This window comes from Scyliorhinus torazame, chromosome 13 (assembly GCF_047496885.1).
Source record: "Scyliorhinus torazame isolate Kashiwa2021f chromosome 13, sScyTor2.1, whole genome shotgun sequence".
NCBI lineage: Eukaryota > Metazoa > Chordata > Chondrichthyes > Carcharhiniformes > Scyliorhinidae > Scyliorhinus > Scyliorhinus torazame.
In genome coordinates, this window is record NC_092719.1 from 131,344,884 (window position 1) to 131,363,783 (window position 18,900).

General features: G+C 54.0%; 1 protein-coding gene across 1 annotated transcript in view; it reads left to right on the top strand.

The window, feature by feature from the left end:
- The window catches only part of LOC140388280 (F-actin-capping protein subunit alpha-2-like), a 100,225-nt gene that overhangs the window by 51,046 nt on the left and 30,279 nt on the right, over positions 1-18,900 (top strand). The window contains exon 8 of the mRNA XM_072472162.1: positions 15,348-15,419. Coding sequence (XP_072328263.1) covers positions 15,348-15,419 — 72 coding nt within the window. The remainder of the gene's footprint in view (positions 1-15,347; positions 15,420-18,900) is intronic.

Here is an 18,900-nt window from a genome sequence, read left to right on the forward strand (position 1 = left end):
AGCAAGGGTGGGAGGATGACACTGACTTTCCGTCAGCTGTCCCCAACACACTTCACCATCCCAGAGACTATCACCTCAGTTGGGCACATTAGTGAAGAGGCTCCTGGGACACGATCTGGTGCACACCACTCATCCCATCCGGTACAGCAGGTGCAGGGAGGAGCAGCCGAGGGGCCGGATGGTCAGAGGGCAGCCCAGCCCCAGGAACCAGCTGCCGCCCAGACGGGTTCCGGATTCCTGGAACATCCCTTCCCAGCCACAGTGCAGGGGCAGTCAGAGACCCAGGGACTACAGGAGGGGATGACAGCCGGCTTGCAGCACCTGCAGGGAGGAGTCCATCCGCATGCAGGGACAGGGGATGGAGCCGGTCATGCGTGCCACGCAGGCCAACACTGCGCGGGTGGCATCTGTGGTGGAGCCAATGGGAGCGATGGTGTTGGATATGGGTCAGAGAATGCAAGGCCTGGGACATTCTGAGCAGGTGGGGCCGAGGACCAGGACAGGACTGACCTCTCGCATGCAGCCATGTGCCAGAGCTACCTGGACATCGCAGCAGCGCTCCTCAGTGTGGCCCAGTCACAGTAGGCCACGGCTGAGAAAGTCGGGGGCAATGACCAGGTGCTGCCCAGCATTGCGCAGACACGGAGGGAGGTGGCCCAATCTCGGAGGGAGGTGGCCCAGTCCCTGAGGGAGGTGGCCCAGTCTCGGAGGCAGGTGGCCCCGTCTCGGAGGGAGGTGGCCCCGTCTCGGAGGGAGGTGGCCCCGTCTCGGAGGGAGGTGACCCCGTCTCGGAGGGAGGTGGCCCTGTCTCGGAGTGAGGTGGCCCAGTCTCAGAGGGAGGTGGCCCAGTCTCAGAGAGAGGTGGCCCAGTCTCAGAGGGAGGTGGCCCAGTCTCAGAGAGAGGTGGCCCAGTCTCAGAGGGAGGTGGCCCCGTCTCAGAGAGAGGTGGCCCAGTCTCAGAGGGAGGTGGCCCAGTCTCAGAGGGAGGTGGCCCCGTCTCAGAGGGAGGTGGCCCCGTCTCAGAGGGAGGTGGCCCAGTCCTAGAGGGACGTGGCCCAGACCCAGAGGGACGTGGCCCAGACCCAGAGGGACGTGGCCCAGACCCAGAGGGACATGGCCCAGTCACTGGCTGATGTGGCACAGACCCTCAGTGTGGTGGCACAGTCCCAGATGGAGATGGTCACTCTCCGTGCTCCATGGCCATGAACGTGCAGACCCTGGTCGAGATCAGAGAGGGCCTCAAGGACTGGCAGCGCCATGGTACGGAGTGGCCTCAGGGGATGGCTCCGCTCGCACCCCGCCCAATGGAATGGCCCTGGGGTCATCGGGTACCCCGAGGGAGGAGGAGGAGCTGTGGCCCCTGCTGGTGACCCCCGCAGGGGAGGTGCTGGAACAGCGCAGCACCTCAGACTCCTCCCTCCCGTCCCTGGTGCATCTGGTGGGCAGCGGGCAGAAAGGGCCACACCACGCCACCCGGGACGCCCGAGCAGCAACCTGGCAATTCAGGCTGGGTCACCCCAGGAGACGCGTGGCAACAGGGACCCTTGTCGCAGGGCAGGAGTCACAGCAGGCCGCCTCCACTCCTGCTGTACCATCTGGGAACCATCTAGGCGTAGTGTTAGAGCCCGTAAGGCCTGAAAGTTGGACACCAGTTAAGTTGGGTGCAGGGCACAGTTGAGTTATAGGGGCTAGGGCACAGACTGTATATATATGTCCCCACAATAAACACCTGTTAACACCGTTGAAACCTGCCTCGGTGCTCTGCCTGATGGATCTGGGAGTGGGCCGGTCAGTGCTGTCCAGGGGAGCTGGGAGGTGGAGGACCAGTGCAGGCCAGTGGGTGGACTGTGCTCCCCACCCTCCCTTCCTGCCCCCTCCCGCCTCGACCGTCCCCAGCACCCCACTCCAGGGATTCGACTGGATTGTGTGATGGACTGGCCAGCTCGCATGCAGGAATCACCCAGGTGGAAGGTGCTACTATGAGCATGAGTCAGACATTGTCAAACGATGTGGAGCATGGAGTTCATCACAGAGCGGGCTGTCATCATCCTCCATCCCATGGACCAGATCAGCTGTCACTGCCAACCCAGTGCCCCAGCTCGTCACACCGCAGGTATGTGTTGTAGAGGGGGTGTGCATGCGGGTGGTGTGAGAGGTGAGGGAGTGTGGGTCTGGAATGGTAGTGTCTGTGCCCCTGGCTAGCAATCCCCCTCCCCCCCCCAGTCGGTGAAACGTGTCACGATGAGCTCAGCCCGTGCGTGCTGGCCTTGGTGATGGCGTTGTGCGGCCTCCCGTGCCTACCTGGACCCAATGTCCCACTCATCGTCCCTCTCCCCCGCATCTCCCTCTTCGGACAAGGCTTGCTCTTCCTCCTCCTCCTCCTCCAGCACCTCTGCCTGGCTATATTGTGCAGGACGCAGCAGGCCATCACGATGCGGGCGACCCTCCTCGCCTCGTACTGGCGAGCCCCTCCAGAGCGGTCCAGGCACCTGAAGCACATCTGCAGGACTTCGAAGTACCTCTTGACTACAACCCTGGTCAATGTATGAGCATCATTGAAGCGGGTCTCCGCGTCGGTCAGTGGCCTCCGGATAGGTGTCATCAGCCACGACCACAACGGGTAACCCCTGTCGCCCAGCAGCCAGCCTCGCAGCCAGCGGGCGGGAGGGGGGGGGGAAGAGAGAGAGAGAGAGAGTGCCCCTCAAAAATGTCAGGGATCACCGAGTGTGCTGAGATGAATGCGTCGTGCATGCTGCCAGGTGTAGACGGGCATGATGCGCATCTGTTGGCCGCAGACCAGCTGGGCGTTCATGGAGTGGTAGCTCTTTCTGTTGGTGTATAGTGGCCTTTATCCGCAGGGCGACATGTATCCCATCAGTCACCCCCTGGACCCGAGGCATTCCGGCAATGGCAGCGAACCCCACTGCCCGGGCATCCTGGTGGGGACGGAAATCCCAGATATGTCCCCACTTGGCGACTGGAACGACCCCGTCGCATAGAAGTTCAGGACAACCGTCCTTGACAGTCATCGGGAGCGGGTGTCCTCCCCCATACCCCCATGGTGCCTGTTGTGCCATCATCTGGCAGATGTTATGCACTGACCCTCTGCTCATCCGCAGTTTCCGTCTGCATGCCTGGTCCGGAAGGTCCTCGAATTACATGCGCTTGCGGTACATGCGGGGAGTCATCCGGTGCCCCCTTGGCACCTCCTCATCCTCGGCCAGTTGGGCAGCCGGCCCTCCAGCCTGTGCAGCTGCCACCTACCCCTCTGCAGCCCACTCCTCTGCTTCAGCTTCCGCCTGGTCTCTGAGCCGACCCGGCTCACTCTGCCCAGGGCATCTTGCAGAGCTGCGGCCATCAGCACGGCGGCCAGCATCGTGGGTTAATGTCCGAATGCCATTCTCTGCAGGGGGTAAAAGGCCATGTTGGCATGGTACATACTCCCGTGCCCATCGAACTACCTTGGGCTACACGGTGGCCCCAAATGGCACTGCGAGTCCCGCCCACGGATGCCATCCCCCCACACCCCGACGGTGCTCCCGATCCTGGTTCCCATCCCTGCTGCATGGGGTACTGTTGGCTGGCACTGCCCTCACTGGGGGCTGCCGTGGGTGTGGCCTTCGGTGGTCCCCTGGTGGGTGGAGGCTGGTTGGGTGGGATGTTCGGGGACAGGGGGGCGTACCCATACAGCCAGTGTCACTGTGTAGAACCAGGAGCCGGGGTGTGTGGTCAGCAAGATGGCCGCTGTAATGGCAGTCGGGCACCGACCCAGTCCTGGGGGGGGTGGGGGTGGGAAGACACCCCGGCTGCTCGACACCCCGGCTGCTCGACCTGTCTCCCCCCTCCCCACCACCGCAGCCAGCATGGCCGGTGTCCAGGCCAGCAGCCCGCAGTCACTCCACACCATTTCCTACCTCCTCTCTCTCGCTCAGCAACCAGGACACCAGGTTCACGATTTTTATAACCACAAGTGAACCACACCGTCTGGAAATCGGCCCATCGGAGGCGGTGAATCCGATGGAGCATCGGGTGTCAGGCCCGCTAATGATATGCCTACTGTACGTTCAGCCCGTGCGGCGAGCGACGCATCCACACCATTTTCAGGGTGCCGGAGCATCCCGATTTGGCGTCAAACCAGCGCCTACAACGATCTTGGCATCGGAAGCTATTCTCCGCCCAATCGCGTTTCACGATTTCGATGTTGAAATAGGGTGGATTCGAGCCCCCTACCCATGAAACTTCCGAAATGATATTACCAGGATGGGACAAATTTCCCCAAAGATTGTGTTGGTTTGACAGAATGGCTTCAGTGGACAAAACCTGGTGTAGAACAGTTAAATCACAAGTTACACGTGTCAGGGGAACTGTTCAAATGGTGTCAGCAAGGTTGTGCTCGCAATAAGAACTTTGATTTTCTTTTAACTCATTCCTTTCTTTTGTTAACTTTCTCGTGCCAACTTCACCTTGGAGACTTTAATTTCATGGTTGGACACAATTCCGTAAGCAATTCTGGCACCTCACCAAAGTGGCCATTATTCACACGAGCACAATCCGTGTCAGCAAGTTAGTCAAAAGGATATAGCAGCACAGTTCAAAGTTCCTAGAGGGGAATGTGTAGCACATGTGATAGTGGTCAAGAGTGGATATCATACTTAATTTAGTGCACCTTAATCTAGAACCACACATTCATCAGAGTCCACTTTTGACCACCTCGGTAGAAATCAACTACTCCTATACGGACCAGAGACAAATCTGGTTCACATTTTGTATTCGTTCCTGGGATGTAACATCATGGACAAGGCCTGCATTTAGTGTTCATCTCTAATTACCTTTGGGGAGGTGGTGGTATTAAAACATATAAGATTCTGAGGAGTTTGACAGGGTAGATGCTGAGAAGTTTTTTCCCCTTGTGGGTGAATCTAGAACAAAGGGCACAGTTTTAGAATATGGGATTGGATTTGGATTTGTTTATTGTCACGTGTACCGAGGTACAGTGAAAAGTATTTTTCTGCGAGCAGCTCAACATATCATTAAGTACATGAAAAGAAAAGGAATTAAAAGAAAATACATAATAGGGCAACACAAGGCACACAATGTGTAACTACATAACACCAGCATCGAATGAAGAATACAGGGGTGTAGTGTTAATGAGTTCAGTCCATAAGAGGGTCGTTTAGCAGTCTGATAATAGCGGGGAAGAAGCTGTTTTTGAGTCTGTTTGTGCGTGTTCTCAAACTTTTGTACCTCCTGCCCGATGGAAGAAGTTGGAAGAGTGAGTAAGCCGGGTGAGAGGGGTCTTTGATTATGCTGCCCGCTTTCCCAGGCAGCGGGAGTAGAGTCAATGGATGGGAGGCAGGTCCGTGTGATGGACTGGGCGGTGTTCACGACTCTCTGAAGTTTCTTGCGGTCCTGGGCCGAGCAGTTGCCATACGAGGCTGTGATGCAGCCAGATAGGATGCTTTCTATGGTGCATCTGTAAATGTTGGTAAGGGTTAATGAGGACATGCCGAATTTCCTTAGTTTCCTGAGGAAGTATAGGCACTGTTGTGCTTTCTTGGTGGTAGCGTCGACATGGGTGGATCAGGCCAGATTTTTGGAGATGTGTACCCCTAGGAATTTGAAACTGCTAACCGTCTCCACCTCGGCCCCATTGATGCTGACAGGGGTGTGTACAGTACTTTGCTTCCTGAAGTCAATGACCAGATCTTTAGTTTTGCTGGCATTGTCCATTAAAGGCAGATTCCTGATGAGGAATTTCTTCTCACAGGTTTGTTAATTTCTACCCAGGAGAGCTCTGGAGGCCAATTCATTATACATATTCAAGGTCCAGTTAAATAGACTTCTGCACTACAAAGGAGTCAAGGATTATAGGGAACCAGCAGTAAAGTGGGGTTGAGGCAAAAGCCAGATCAGCCACAATCTTAATAAATGGCAAAGCAGATCAAGGGGGCGAATGACCTACTCTTGCTCTGATTTCGTATGTGGTGAGCTGTCTTTTTGATTCACTGTAGTCTACATGGTGTAGGCATTGCTAGCCATAGAATCCCGACAGTGCAGAAGGAGGTCATTTGGCCCATCGAGCCTGCTCCGTCCCTCTGAAAGAGCACCTACCTAGGCCCACTCCTCCACCCTATCCCCGTAATCCCAACTATCCTGCACACCCCTGGACACGAAGGGCCAATTTTATCACGGCCAATCCACCTAAACTGCACGACTTTGGACTGAGGGAAGAAGCCGGATCCTCTGGAGGAAACCAACGCAGACACGGGGAGACGCACAAATTCCACTTGGACAGTCACCCAAGACTGGAATCGAACCAAAGTTCTTGATGCTGTGAGGCTGCAATGCTAACCACAATGTCAGTGGGGACAGGGGTTCCAGGATTTTGATCCAGTGACAGTGAAGGAACACCATTATATTACTAAGTCAGGATGGGGTGTGACTAGGAGGGGAACTTGTAGATGGTGGTATTCCCATGCATGTGTTACCCTTGTCACTCTGGGTGATAGACGTCATGGGTTTGGAAAGTGCCATTGAAGGAACTTTGTCAAGTTGCTATGGTGTATCTTATAGATGGCAGTTGAGGGAGTGAATGTTTGAGGCGTTGGGAATGTTGGGCCTATGACAATACTTTGAAGAATTTGTGGCCTCCACTAACCACAACCATCCTCTTTCGTGCTGGTTTGACTTCAACCAGTGGTGAGATAGGATGCTGATCAAGTGGGCTGCTTTGTCCTGGTGTCAAGCTTCTTGAGTGTAATTGCAGTTGCACTCTTCCAGGTAGTGACTTGCGCCTTGTGGATGATGGACAGACTTTGGGGAGTCAGGAGGTAAGCTATAAGTAAATAATAGGTAAGCTCCACAGAATTCCCAGTCTCTGACTTGCTCATGACCACAATATTTACATAGCTGGTCCAGTTCAGTTTTTGATCAATGGTAAACATCCCCGGGATTTTCTGTTGGATAATTTAGCGATGATTATGCCAATGAATGTCAAGGAAAGATGGTTAGATTTTCTTCTGCTGGAGACAATCATTGCCTGGCAGTTGTACGGCGTGACTGTTTCTTTTGTCACTTATCAGCCCAAGTCCTGAATGTTGCCCAAGCCAGTATTGAGTTGTAAATGATACTGAACACTGTGCAATCATTAGTGAAATTCTGACATTAGGTTGTCAGGAAGGTCATTGATTAAGCAGCTGAAGATTGTTGGGCCTATGACAATGCTTTGAAGAATTTGTGGCCTCCACTAACCACAACCATCCTCTTTCGTGCTGGTTTGACTTCAACCAGTGGTGAGATTTTCCCCAATTCCAATTGACTTCAATTTTGCTCGGTCTCCTTGTTGCCACAGTCTGTTACATGCTGCCTGATGTCAAGGGCAGTTAATCTCACTTTACTGGTGGAATACAGATCTTCCATTCATGTTTTGACCAATGCCATCATAAAGATTGAACTGAGCAGTCAGTAGTGGGAGCCCATACCAACTTACTGCGTTGCTTCCCCAAAAGTATTTTGCATAGAGACTACAGTGAGACCTTTATCTATGCACATAGCTAAAATCTGATCTTAAATCCAGGTCCCAATGATCCGTGCTAACTCACTACCCAATTTCCCTCAAGTTTTATTTTTTAAAAGGTGCCCGTACCAGCCTCCCCGAACAGGCTCCGGAATATGGCGACTAGGGGCTTTTCACAGTAACTTCATTTGCCGGGGCTGTTTAGCACAGGGCTAAGGCAGGCCAGCAGCACGGTTCAATTCCCGTAACAGCCTCCCCGAACAGGCGGCGGAATGTGGCGACTAGGGGCTTTTCACAGTAACTTCATTTGAAGCCTACTTGTGACAATAAGCGATTTTCATTTTATAAAGCAGTGTTTTTGAAACTTGTTTTGCCCGGGACCCATGTTTATCAATCGGCCATCCTTCAGGACCATCCCGGCCGACCTTCGTGACCCATGGTGGCTGACCTTCGGGACCCACCCCGGCCGACCTTCGGGACCCACACCGGCCAACCTTCGGGACCCACGCCTGCCGACCTTCGCGACCACACCGGCCAACCTTCGGGACCCACGCCTGCCGACCTTCGCGACCACACCGGCCGACCTTCGCGACCCACGCCAGCCGACCTTCGCGACCCACGCCAGCCGACCTTCGCGGCCCACGCCAGCCGACCTTCGCGACCCACGCCGGCCGACTTTCGCGGCCCACGCCGGCTGAACTTCACAACCCACGCCGGCCGAACTTCGCGACCCACCCCGGCCAAACCTCGTGACCCATGCTGCCTGAACCACCATTTTCACTTATCTTTGATTTGTAGATGAGCCTGCCTGGTCCTCACAATCTCACTTGCTTTGTTATTCAATGTTACATTTCTGATAATGACTTCAGCTGATGATGTAAGATTTCACTCTATCCATTGAACAAAATAAAGAGGTTTGTCCTTGAACTCGCTTGTCTTTGAAGTTTTGAGGGTTTTAAACTTTCATTTGCCAGTGCTCCCCTGCATTTAACACACATGAACTTTGAATCCTGATTTGCAGTGGCACAATTAATGACCCACACCTCAAGTAATCATCTTTAGGCTGCTTTGTTCCTGTTTTCAGCTTCTTCTTCATGATTTGTTCACCAGAGGTCTTGGAGTTCACACCAGCAGTGCTGGCAGCTGCAGAATGGAGGAATCTCTCTCGTGCCCAGAACATGTGACGTCAGTGTTCAAGGTGCGTGACCTGCTCTCTGCCACTACTCCAGCAGGAAGACGCCAGTGTTTTAAAAAAAATCTGCTACTGGGTCAGCGCACTGACGTCAGGATGTCTCCGAACCTTTGCATTGCTGAGGGGGCACGCATGGGTGGAACAGCTGGCATTCTGAAAGCTGGTTGTGACTAGCATTTTGAAAAGCTTTTGCGCCTTTGGGTACTTCTTCCCACGATCAGGAATGCTGATGCATGGCCGTGTAATCAAGAATGCCGTGACCCATGGCCCTGCGTCCCCCTCAACACCCGCCCGTGGGTCGCGACCCTGGGTTTGAAAATGACTGACCTAAAGCCTTTACATTTAAAGAAGAAGAATTACCTGGCAGTAAGTTTCAGCCATTCAGGAGCTGTTGCTGACATTTATAAAGCTCTTTAGTACCTAATAATTCAGTCTTCTGCTGTTCTTTTGATCATTCTTTCGTTTATTTGTAATAGCATCAAACAGCACTGAACAAGAAAACATGTACAAACCAGCCTACTGTGCATTATATCCAACCTATTCTGTCTCTTGTGATATGGTTCACAAAGCTAAGGTAAAGAAAGCAAAACTCTAGCCACCTATAAATCTTGCATCTTATTTTGTATGACCTTCGCTACATACTACTTAGATTTCCATAATCTCTGGCAACAATATCCTAAAGAGCAGTCATCATTAACTATGTTCATCCTTATAACTTTTAATTTTAGATCTAATGCGACTTCTTCTGCGTTTGTGACCAAGCTGGGCGCGATCGAATGGCCTCGTTGCACTTGACTAGTGATGCGACAAGGCCGTTAAATCGCGTGAGTGGTCACTCACAAAATTAGCAATGCAGGGAATGCATCGCGAGATCTAACGAGATCTCGCAAGATACCGTTGATGCACGATCAATTACACAAAGACGAGAGTAGGATGTAATCGAGGCTTTATTACACTGAGATGTGTGGCCTCCTACAGCTGCTGCACTGGGAGTACACATATTTATACTCCGCCTACTGGGTGGAACCAGCAGGCAGAGATCTACCTCCGTACCTGTAGTACAAGGGCCTTACCGTAAAACACCTATATCAACAACCTAGATATACAATATATACATCAGTGGTGACTACCACATTCACCCACTGTTAAAAAAAATGAGTCCGGCGGGGGTGGTGGAGAACTATATACAGAAAGTTGTGTTTTAAAAGTACAGATAATATTACAAATTCAGGCGGTCTGGTGCCTTGATCTGTCGTTGAGAGCGCCGCAGGGCTGGTGGCGACTCCGGCGGCGGCTTGGGCTTCGGTGACTCTGGGAGCGTGTCGAAATCCTCTTCATCCCCGGGTGTGAGCAAGGGGGGGACGGATTGTCCCGGAGCGGGGGCTGCGGTGAGGTGAGCCGAGGGAGGGGAGGGTGTGTGTGGAACCAGCTGGTGCCAGGTCCCTGAGGGAGACTGTGTCTTGGCAGCCGTCGGGGTACGCTACGTAGGCATACTGCGGGTTGCCGTGAAGCAGCTGTACCCTCTCAACTAACGGGTCCGCCTTGTGGAGTCGAACGTGTCTACAGAGGAGAACGGGTCCTGGGGCTGCCAGCCATGCCGGGAGCGAAACCCCGGAGGTGGACTTCCTAGGACAGGCAAAGAGACGTTCATGGGGGGTTTCATTAGTCGCGGTGCACAAGAGCGACCGAATGGAGTGAAGTGCGTCGGGGAGGACCTCCTGCCAGCGGGAGGCCGGGAGATTTCTGGACCCTAGGGCCAGCTGGACGGCCCTCGGAACCGTCCCATTCTCCCTCTCCACCTGCCCATTTCCCCTGGGGTTGTAGCTGGTCGTCCTGCTCGAGGCAATGCCCCTGTTGAGCAGGTACTGGCGCAGCTCATCACTCCTGAATGAGGATCCCCGGTCACTGTGGACATAGGTGGGGAAGCTGAACAGAGCGAAGATGGTGTTGAGGGCTTTGATGACGGTGGCAGACGTCATGTCGGGACATGGGACAGCAAAGGGGAATAGGGAATATTCATCGACCACTCTGAGAAAGTACGAGTTGCGGTCGTTGGAGGGGAGGGGCCCTTTGAAGTCCACGCTGAGGCGTTCAAAGGGGCAGGAGGCCTTCACCAGGAGCGCACGGTCTGGCTGGTAGAAGTGCAGTTTACAATCCGCGCAGACCTGGCAGTCTCTGGTGATCGCCCTGACTTCCTCGATGGAGTCGGGCAGGTTGCGGGCCTTGATGAAATGGTAAAAACGTGTGACCCCTGGGTGACAGAGGTTGTCGTGCAGGGTCCGGAGCTGGTCCACTTGTGCGCTGGCACATGTACATCGGGATAGGGCATCTGGGGGCTCATTGAGTTTACCGGGGCGATATAAAATCTCGTAATTGTAGGTGGAGAGCTTGATCCTCCACCTCAAGATTTTATCATTTTTGATCTTGCCCCGCTGTGTGTTATTAAACATGAAGGCAACCGACCGTTGGGTAGTGCGGAGAGTGAATCTCCTGCTGGCCAGGTAATGCCTCCAATGCCGCACAGCTTCAACGATGGCTTGGGCCTCTTTTTCGGCGGATGAGTGCCAAATTTCGGAGGCATGGAGGGTGCGGGAAAAGAATGCCACGGGCCTGTCTGCCTGGTTGAGGGTGGCGGCCAGAGCGACGTCTGATGCATCGCTCTCGACTTGGAAGGGGAGCTTCTCGTCGACCGCGTGCATTGCGGCCTTGGCGATGTCGGCCTTGATACAGTTAAAGGCCTGGTGAGCCTCGGCCGTGAGAGGACAAACAGTGGATTGAATGAGTGGGCGGGCCTTGTCCGCATAGTTTGGGACCCACTGGGCGTAATACGAAAAGAACCCCAGGCAATGTTTGAGGGCCTTGGGGCAGTGGGAGTTCCATGAGGGGGCGCATGCGATTGGGGTCGGGCCCCAGAACTCCGTTCTGGACCACATAGCCGAGGATGGCTAAGCGGTTCGTGCTGAACACTCACTTCTCCTTGTTATATGTGAGGTTGAGGAGAGTGGAGGTGTGGAGAAATTTGGCAAGGTTGGTGTCATGGTCCCGCTGGTCGTGGCCGCAGATGGTGACATTATCTAGGTACGGGAAAGTGGCCCGCAGCTCATACCGGTCAACCATTCGGTCCATCTCCCGTTGGAAGATCGGGACCCCGTTGGTGACGCCGAAGGGAACCCTAAGAAAGTGGTAAAGGCGGCCGTCTGCCTCGAACGCAGTGTATGGGCGGTCCGCCTTGCGGATGGGGAGCTGGTGGTAGGCTGATTTCAGGTCTACTGTCGAGAAGACCCGGTACTGTGCAATCTGATTGACCATATCAGATATGCGTGGGAGGGGGTACGCGTCGAGCTGCGTGTACCGATTGATGGTTTGACTCTAGTCAACGACCATCCTATTTTTCTCCCCAGTTTTGACCACTACCACTTGGACTTTCCAGGGGCTGTTGCTGGCCTCAATGATGCCTTCCCGAAGCAGCCGCTGGACTTCAGACCTGATGACGGTCCTGTCCTGGGCGCTGTACCGTCTGCTCCTGGTGGCGATGGGTTTGCAATCCGGGGTTTGGTTTGCAAAAAGGGAAGGTGGGTCGACCTTAAGGGTTGCGATGCCGCACATAGTAAGGGGTGGTAGGGGCCCACCGAATTTCAGGGTTTGGCTCTGGAGGTTGCACTGGAAGTCCAGGCTGAGTAGCAGAGCAGCGCAGAGGTTGGGGAGGACGTATATGCAGAAACCGCTGAACTTCACGACCTGGACAGGGAGAGTGGCGATGCAGTACCCCCGGATCACCACAGAGTGGGACCCGGGGGCCAGGGAGATTCTCTGGTTAGTGGGGTGTACCGCGAGGGAGCAGCGCCTTACCGTATCGGGGTGAATGAAGCTCTCAGTGCTCCCAGAGTCCAGCAGGCAGGAGATCTTGAGCCCGTTTACCTTCACTTTAGTTGAAGCAGTTGTGAGGTTGTGTGGTCGAGACTGGTCAATCGTGACTGAGGCCCCCTCTAAGAGGCGCTGGCGGACGTAGTCAGACCCTATGCCTGTAACAAATGCGTCTCTCATTAGCAAATTCGAGTGTTCCGTGGCCGAAACGGCCTGACAGTCACAGTCTCTAACTAGGGGGAGCAGAGCGCGCCAGAAATCTTCCACCGACTCACCGGGAGGTTGACGCCGCGTGGAGAGGTGGTGATTGGTGTAGAGTGTGTTAGTCCGCTGAGCATTGATTTCCTTCAGTAGCGCCATGGCATCTGGGTAGGTCGGCGCGTCCTGGACAAGTGGAAAGACGTTGGAGCTCAGCCACGTGTAAAGGATCTGGAGCTTCTGTGCTTCTGGATTTTCATCTGGCGCAGACCCGATGTAAGCTTCAAAACTGGCTAGCCAATGTTCAAAGTCCTTTTTGGCGTTGTCTGCTTGCGGATGCAGCTGCAGGCGATCCGGCTTGATGCAGAGGTCCATCTTCAGAAAAGCTCAGTGTAATAAATTGATGCACGATCAATTACACAAAGATGAGAGTAGATGTAATCGAGGCTTTATTACACTGAGATGTGTGGCCTCCTACAGCAGCTGACAAAATGGCTGCTGTACTGGGAGCACACATATTTATACTCCGCCTACTGGGCGGAACCAGCAGGCAGGGATCTACCCCCGTACCTGTAGTACAGGGGCCTTACCATAAAGCACCTATATCAACATCCTATATATACAATATATATACATCAGTGGTAACTACCACAGCCACGATCTGGATCTCGCGCTCACTGGGTGAGATCCTGATGAACATATTTAAATGAGCCATTGCCTGTGCCTGGGATACTACGCCATTTAGCACTGGTCCACACAAACGTGGACTAGGCGTAACAGCATCGAGGCCATTGGAGGCCCCCAGATGGTTGGGTTATGGGCAGGGTGGTACTCCGGCTGGCACCAGAGCAAGGTAGCTCTGCCAACCTGGCACATTGGCAGTGCCAATCAGAAACCCTGGTAATGCCACCTTGACACTGCCAGGGTGACCAGGAATCACTCCAGGCTGGCAGGAGCACTGCCAATGTGCCCAGGTGCCAGGTTGTCCATGCCAGAGCTCGGGCCCAGGGGTTTCCCTACCTTTTGGAGGTGGGGTGAGGAGGGCTTGCGGACCCCCAAGAAGTCAGTTGTAGCAGTAGGAGGGTCCAGAGGCTGCAGTGGGGTATCCGAGGGGAGTTGAGAGATCGGGGCGGCACTTAAAAATGGCTCCTTGATTTCTTAAGTAAGTGTGGCCTCGGTGGGGCATTCCTCACTGAGGCCAGAAACAAGAAGAGTCCCATTTGATAGCGTAGTCGTTCTCGGTGCAGCAGGAGCCAAGAATGACCCCACTACATGCACCCAAAATGGGACTTTTGTGCGTCAAATTGTGCCGCTGTTTTAAGAGTACCTGCATTTAAGCACAGGTGTCTGCTAACTGACTACCCTAACAATTCCTTATTGCACAACAGTAAAAATACAACGGCACAGTAGCACAGTGGTTAGCACTGTTGCTTCACAGCGCCAGGGTCCCAAGTTCGATTCCCAACTGTCTGGGCGGAGTCTGCACGTTCTCCCTGTGTCTGCATGGGTTTCCTCCGGGTTCTCCGGTTGCCTCCCACAAGTCCCGAAAGACAAGCGATTAGGTAATTTGGATCTTCCGATCTCTCCCTCAGTGACCCCGAACAGGCGCTGGAATGTGGCGACGAGATGCTTTTCACAGTAACTTCATTGCAGTGTTAATGTAAGCCAACTTGTGACAATGACTCTTACCAACTTTTACAGCATCCTATCTGGCTGCATCACAGCCTGGTATGGCAACTGTTTGGTCCAAGACCGCAAGAAACATCAGAGAGTCGTGAACACAGCCCAGTCCATCACACAGGCCTGCCTCCCATCCATTGACTCTATCTACACCTCCCGCTGCCTTGGGAAAGCGAGCAGCATAATCAAAGACCCCTCCCACTCATTTTACTCACTCTTCCAACTTCTTCCATCGAGCAGGAGATACAAAAGTCTGAGAACACGCACGAACAGATTCAAAACAGCTTCTTCCCCGCTGTTACTAGACTCCTAAAAGACCCTCTCATGGACTGACCTGATTAATACTACACTCCTGTATGCTTCACCCATTGCCAGGGGCTATGTATTTACATTGTGGACCTTGTGTTGCCCTATTATGTCTTTTCTTTTATTTTCTTTTGTTTTCATGTACTAAATGATCGGTTTGAGCTGCTCGCAGAAAATTACTTTTCACCGTTATCTCGGTACACGTGACAATAAACAAATCCAATCCAATAAAGAATATTAGAAGATTGTTGTTATACATCTCTTAATAGCTCTTATGTTTTTCAAACTTTCATAGCTATTGATAGAGTTGTTCACTCAATTAGCAGGGAATGTTAACTGAAGTTAAAGCTCATGGAATTGAAGGCCAATGATTGATCTAGTTCGGAAATATCTGCACAGGAGCTATTTCTAGTTGGATGAGGTTTCTCTTACCAACAGGTTGATTGTTAACATTCATCAGAATGTGGGAGGAGGTTACCCTTGGTGAAGTAAATTTGTAAGGAACATTGGTGGAGAAGAGAGGAAATGGAAGTGTTTACCCTTCCAATTAGATTAAGTTTTCAGTTTTCTTCCTGACCTTTCTTTCCTCAGGCTCATTACTTTGAGGAGGGTAGCATCAATTTGACCAGTAATGTTGATGTGAAACAGAACCTTTCTCTAAAGGTAAGGAAAACATACCTTGCATGTAAGAGTGTGCACATGTAATTTTACACATCAGTAAAAGATATGCTGATATACAACTATATATAAAATATATTTCATACAGCAGAACATCTGACTAATAAGAGTCTCCTGGTTATGATAAAGGCAACTGCCAGGTCACTGAAACATGACAATGCCAGAACTAAAAAATGGTGCTTTCACAAAGAGGAGGGTGGGTTCCAGAAGATTTAGAGGTTAAGTGGGTAGTTAAGATGGGATAAAAGACTTCCGGGTGCGGCTATGCAGAGCTAGGTCGGATAATCAGTAGCTCCCGCTTGGAATGGACTTTTGGGCTCTTTTACAGGGCCCCCACGGCATGTGTTTGACATTTCCCAGTGTGGGAAGAAGACTGCAACATTCCCCTGACAGTGTCCCCCAGGAATGGGATGTCTTTTGGTTACCAGACCCGGCAGAAACAGTAAAAGATTTGGCTGCAACTGCAGGATAAACAGGGCCTCTTCCAGCATGCAAGCGGGGGAAGGGCAAGCTTAAAGCTGCAAGCTGACCTGAGGGCCTTTATCAAAGGTGAATTCTAGCAGCAGAGGGAACAACTGTGAAAAGATCTCACCAAGGCCACTGAAGAAGCGGGGACGAGGCTTCCGGTGGCGGCCATGGAGGAGTAGGTCGCGCATTCGGCAGCTCCCGCCTGGAACGGACTCTTAGACCTTTTTCAGGAGTTTCCACAGACATATTGGGGCAGATTGGTGAAGCGAACACTGCCAAAAGGATTCCCTCTCGAGACTTCCGGTTGCGGCTATGCGGAGCTAAATCGCACATTCGGCGGCTCCCGCAAAAACTGACTTTTGAGCTCTTTTCAGGGCCCCCAAGGGCACTTCTTCGACGTTTCCCGGTGTGGGAAGGAGTTAATAATAGCTCCCCGTCAGTATATGGCTTTAACTAGGAGCGGGGCGACAAAAAAGGTGGTGGTGGACCAGAAGAAGGGAGGGAAGAAGGACAAAATGGCGGCGGGCGGAGACCAGGCAGCGTGGAGGCAGTGGGCGGAAGAGCAACAGGAGGGTATCCAGCGCTGCCTCAGAGAGATTAAAACGGACCTGCTAGAGCCGATGAAGGCTTCTATTGATAAGCTGCTGGAGACACAGACGGCCCAGGGGGTGGCGATCCGAGAGGCTCGACAAAAGATCTCTGACAATGAGGACGAGATCTTAGGCCTGGCGGTAAAGGTGGAGGCGCAAGAAATGGCAGGAGCGGTCCTCCCCTCAAGAAATGGCAGGAGCGGTTCGAGGAGATGGAGAATTGGTTGAGGCGGAGGAATCTGCGGATTCTGGGCCTCCCGGAGGGGCTGGAGGGGCCGGACGTGGGGGCTTATGTGGTCACCATGTTGAACTCGCTGATGGGAGCGGGGTCCTTCCAGGGGCCCCTGGAGCTGGAAGGGGCCCATAGAGTGTTGGCGAGGAGGCCCAAGGCTAACGAGCCTCCGCGGGCGGTGCTGGTGCGGTTCCATCGGTGCGTCGATCGGGAGTGTGTGCTCAGGTGGGCCAAGAAGGAGAGGAGCAGCAGGTGGGAGAACGCGGAGGTTCGGATATATCAGGACTGGAGTGCGGAGGTGGCGAAGGAGGGCCGGGTACAATCGAGCGAAGGCGGTGCTGCACAGGAAGGGGGTGAAGTTTGGCATGTTGCAGCCGGCGCGACTGTGGGTTACCTACAAGGACCGGCACCATTATTTTGAGTCTCCGGAGGAGGCGTGGGCCTTTGTTCAGTCGAGAAGCTGAACACAGACTGAGGGTTGGGATGGGCGATTGGGGACTGCGGTGGATATGTTATGCCTATTTTTGGTTCGGCGGGGGAGGGGGGGGGGGGGGGGGGCTTTGCATTGTTTTGGGTTTCTTTTTCTCTGTGTTTTTCTCTTTCGGGTTGGGGAGGGTGGATGGGGCGGGTAGGGCACTGTTTTGGTTGGTGGCGGGGCCTGGTAGGTGGAGAGCGCGGGCTTTTTTACCGCGCCGAAGACTGGGGGGGGGGGGGGGGGGGTCGGGGCCGGGAAGCGAGGATTGTTTCCCGCGCTTAGAACGGAGGGGGGAGGGGAAGAGCCTGTGAATGGGGAGCGGGAGAGGAGGGGGTGCCACACAATGTGAGGAGTCGAAGGGGAGGCGGGAGTGGCTGGGGTCAGCAGGAGTCACCTGACTTGCGGAAGTGCAATGGGGGGAGTAAACCAGCTAGGATGGTCCGAGCCGGGGGGTGGGGGGGGGGGGGGAATCGAGTTCCTGCTGCTAAGGTCAAGGAGGAGCTAGAGCGAGTGGGGGGGGTTGAGACGGGGGGTATGCCGCTGTGGGGAACGGGCCGGGTGTGGGGTGTGGGCGCGTGGCTGGCCGAGGAGGGGTCATGGCTAGTCGACGGGGGAGGGCGGTGGGTAGCCCCCTGATCCGGCTGATAACCTGGAATGTAAGGGGACTGAATGGGCCGGTTAAGCAGGCCCGCGTGTTCGCGCACATGAAGGGGCTCAAGGCGGATGTGGTTATGCTCCAGGAGACACACCTGAAGGTGGCAGACCAGGTAAGACTGAGGAAAGGGTGGGTAGGTCAGGTGTTTCACTCGGGGCTAGATGCCAAAAATCGAGGGGTGGCGATCTTGGTGGGAAAGAAGGTGTCATTCGAGGCGTCGAGCATTGTGGCAGATAATGGCGGTAGGTACATAATGGTAAGTGGTAAGTTGCAGGGAGAGAGGGTGGTACTGGTCAATGTGTATGCTCCGAACTGGGACGATGCAGGTTTTATGCGGCGTATGTTGGGTCGGATCCCAGACTTGGAAGTGGGGGGCCTGATAATGGGGGGAGACTTTAACACGGTGTTGGATCTGGCACTGGATCGCTCCAGGTCTAGGACGGGTAGGAAGCTGGCGGCGGCTAGAGAGTTGAGGGGATTTATGGACCAAATAGGAGGGGTGGACCCTTGGAGATTTGCAAGGCCGGGGGCTAGGGAATTTTCATTCTTCTCACATGTCCATAAGGCTTATTCTCGAATCGACTTTTTCATTTTGATTGGGGCGCTGATAGCGAGAGTAGAGGATACCGAGTATTCGGCAATAGCCATTTCGGACCACGCCCCGCATTGGGTGGCCTTGGAGATGGGGGAGGAGAGGGACCAGCGCCCGCTGTGGCGCTTGGAGGTGGGGCTGTTGGCGGACAAGGAGGTGAGCGAGCGGGACCGAGGAAGTATAGAGAGGTACTTGGAGACCAACGGGGAGGTCCGAGTGGGGATGGTATGGGAGGCACCTACGGCGGTGGTGAGGGGAGAGCTGATCTCCATTAGGGCCCACAAGGAGCGGGGGGGAGAGGGAGAGGCTGGTGGGGGAGATGGTGAGGGTAGACAGGAGGTATGAGGAAGAGCCTGAGGAAGGATTGTTGAGGAAGAGGCGCAGCCTCCAGGCCGAATTCGACCTGGTGACCACCAGGAAGGCGGAGGTGCAGTGGAGGAAGGCCCAGGGGGCG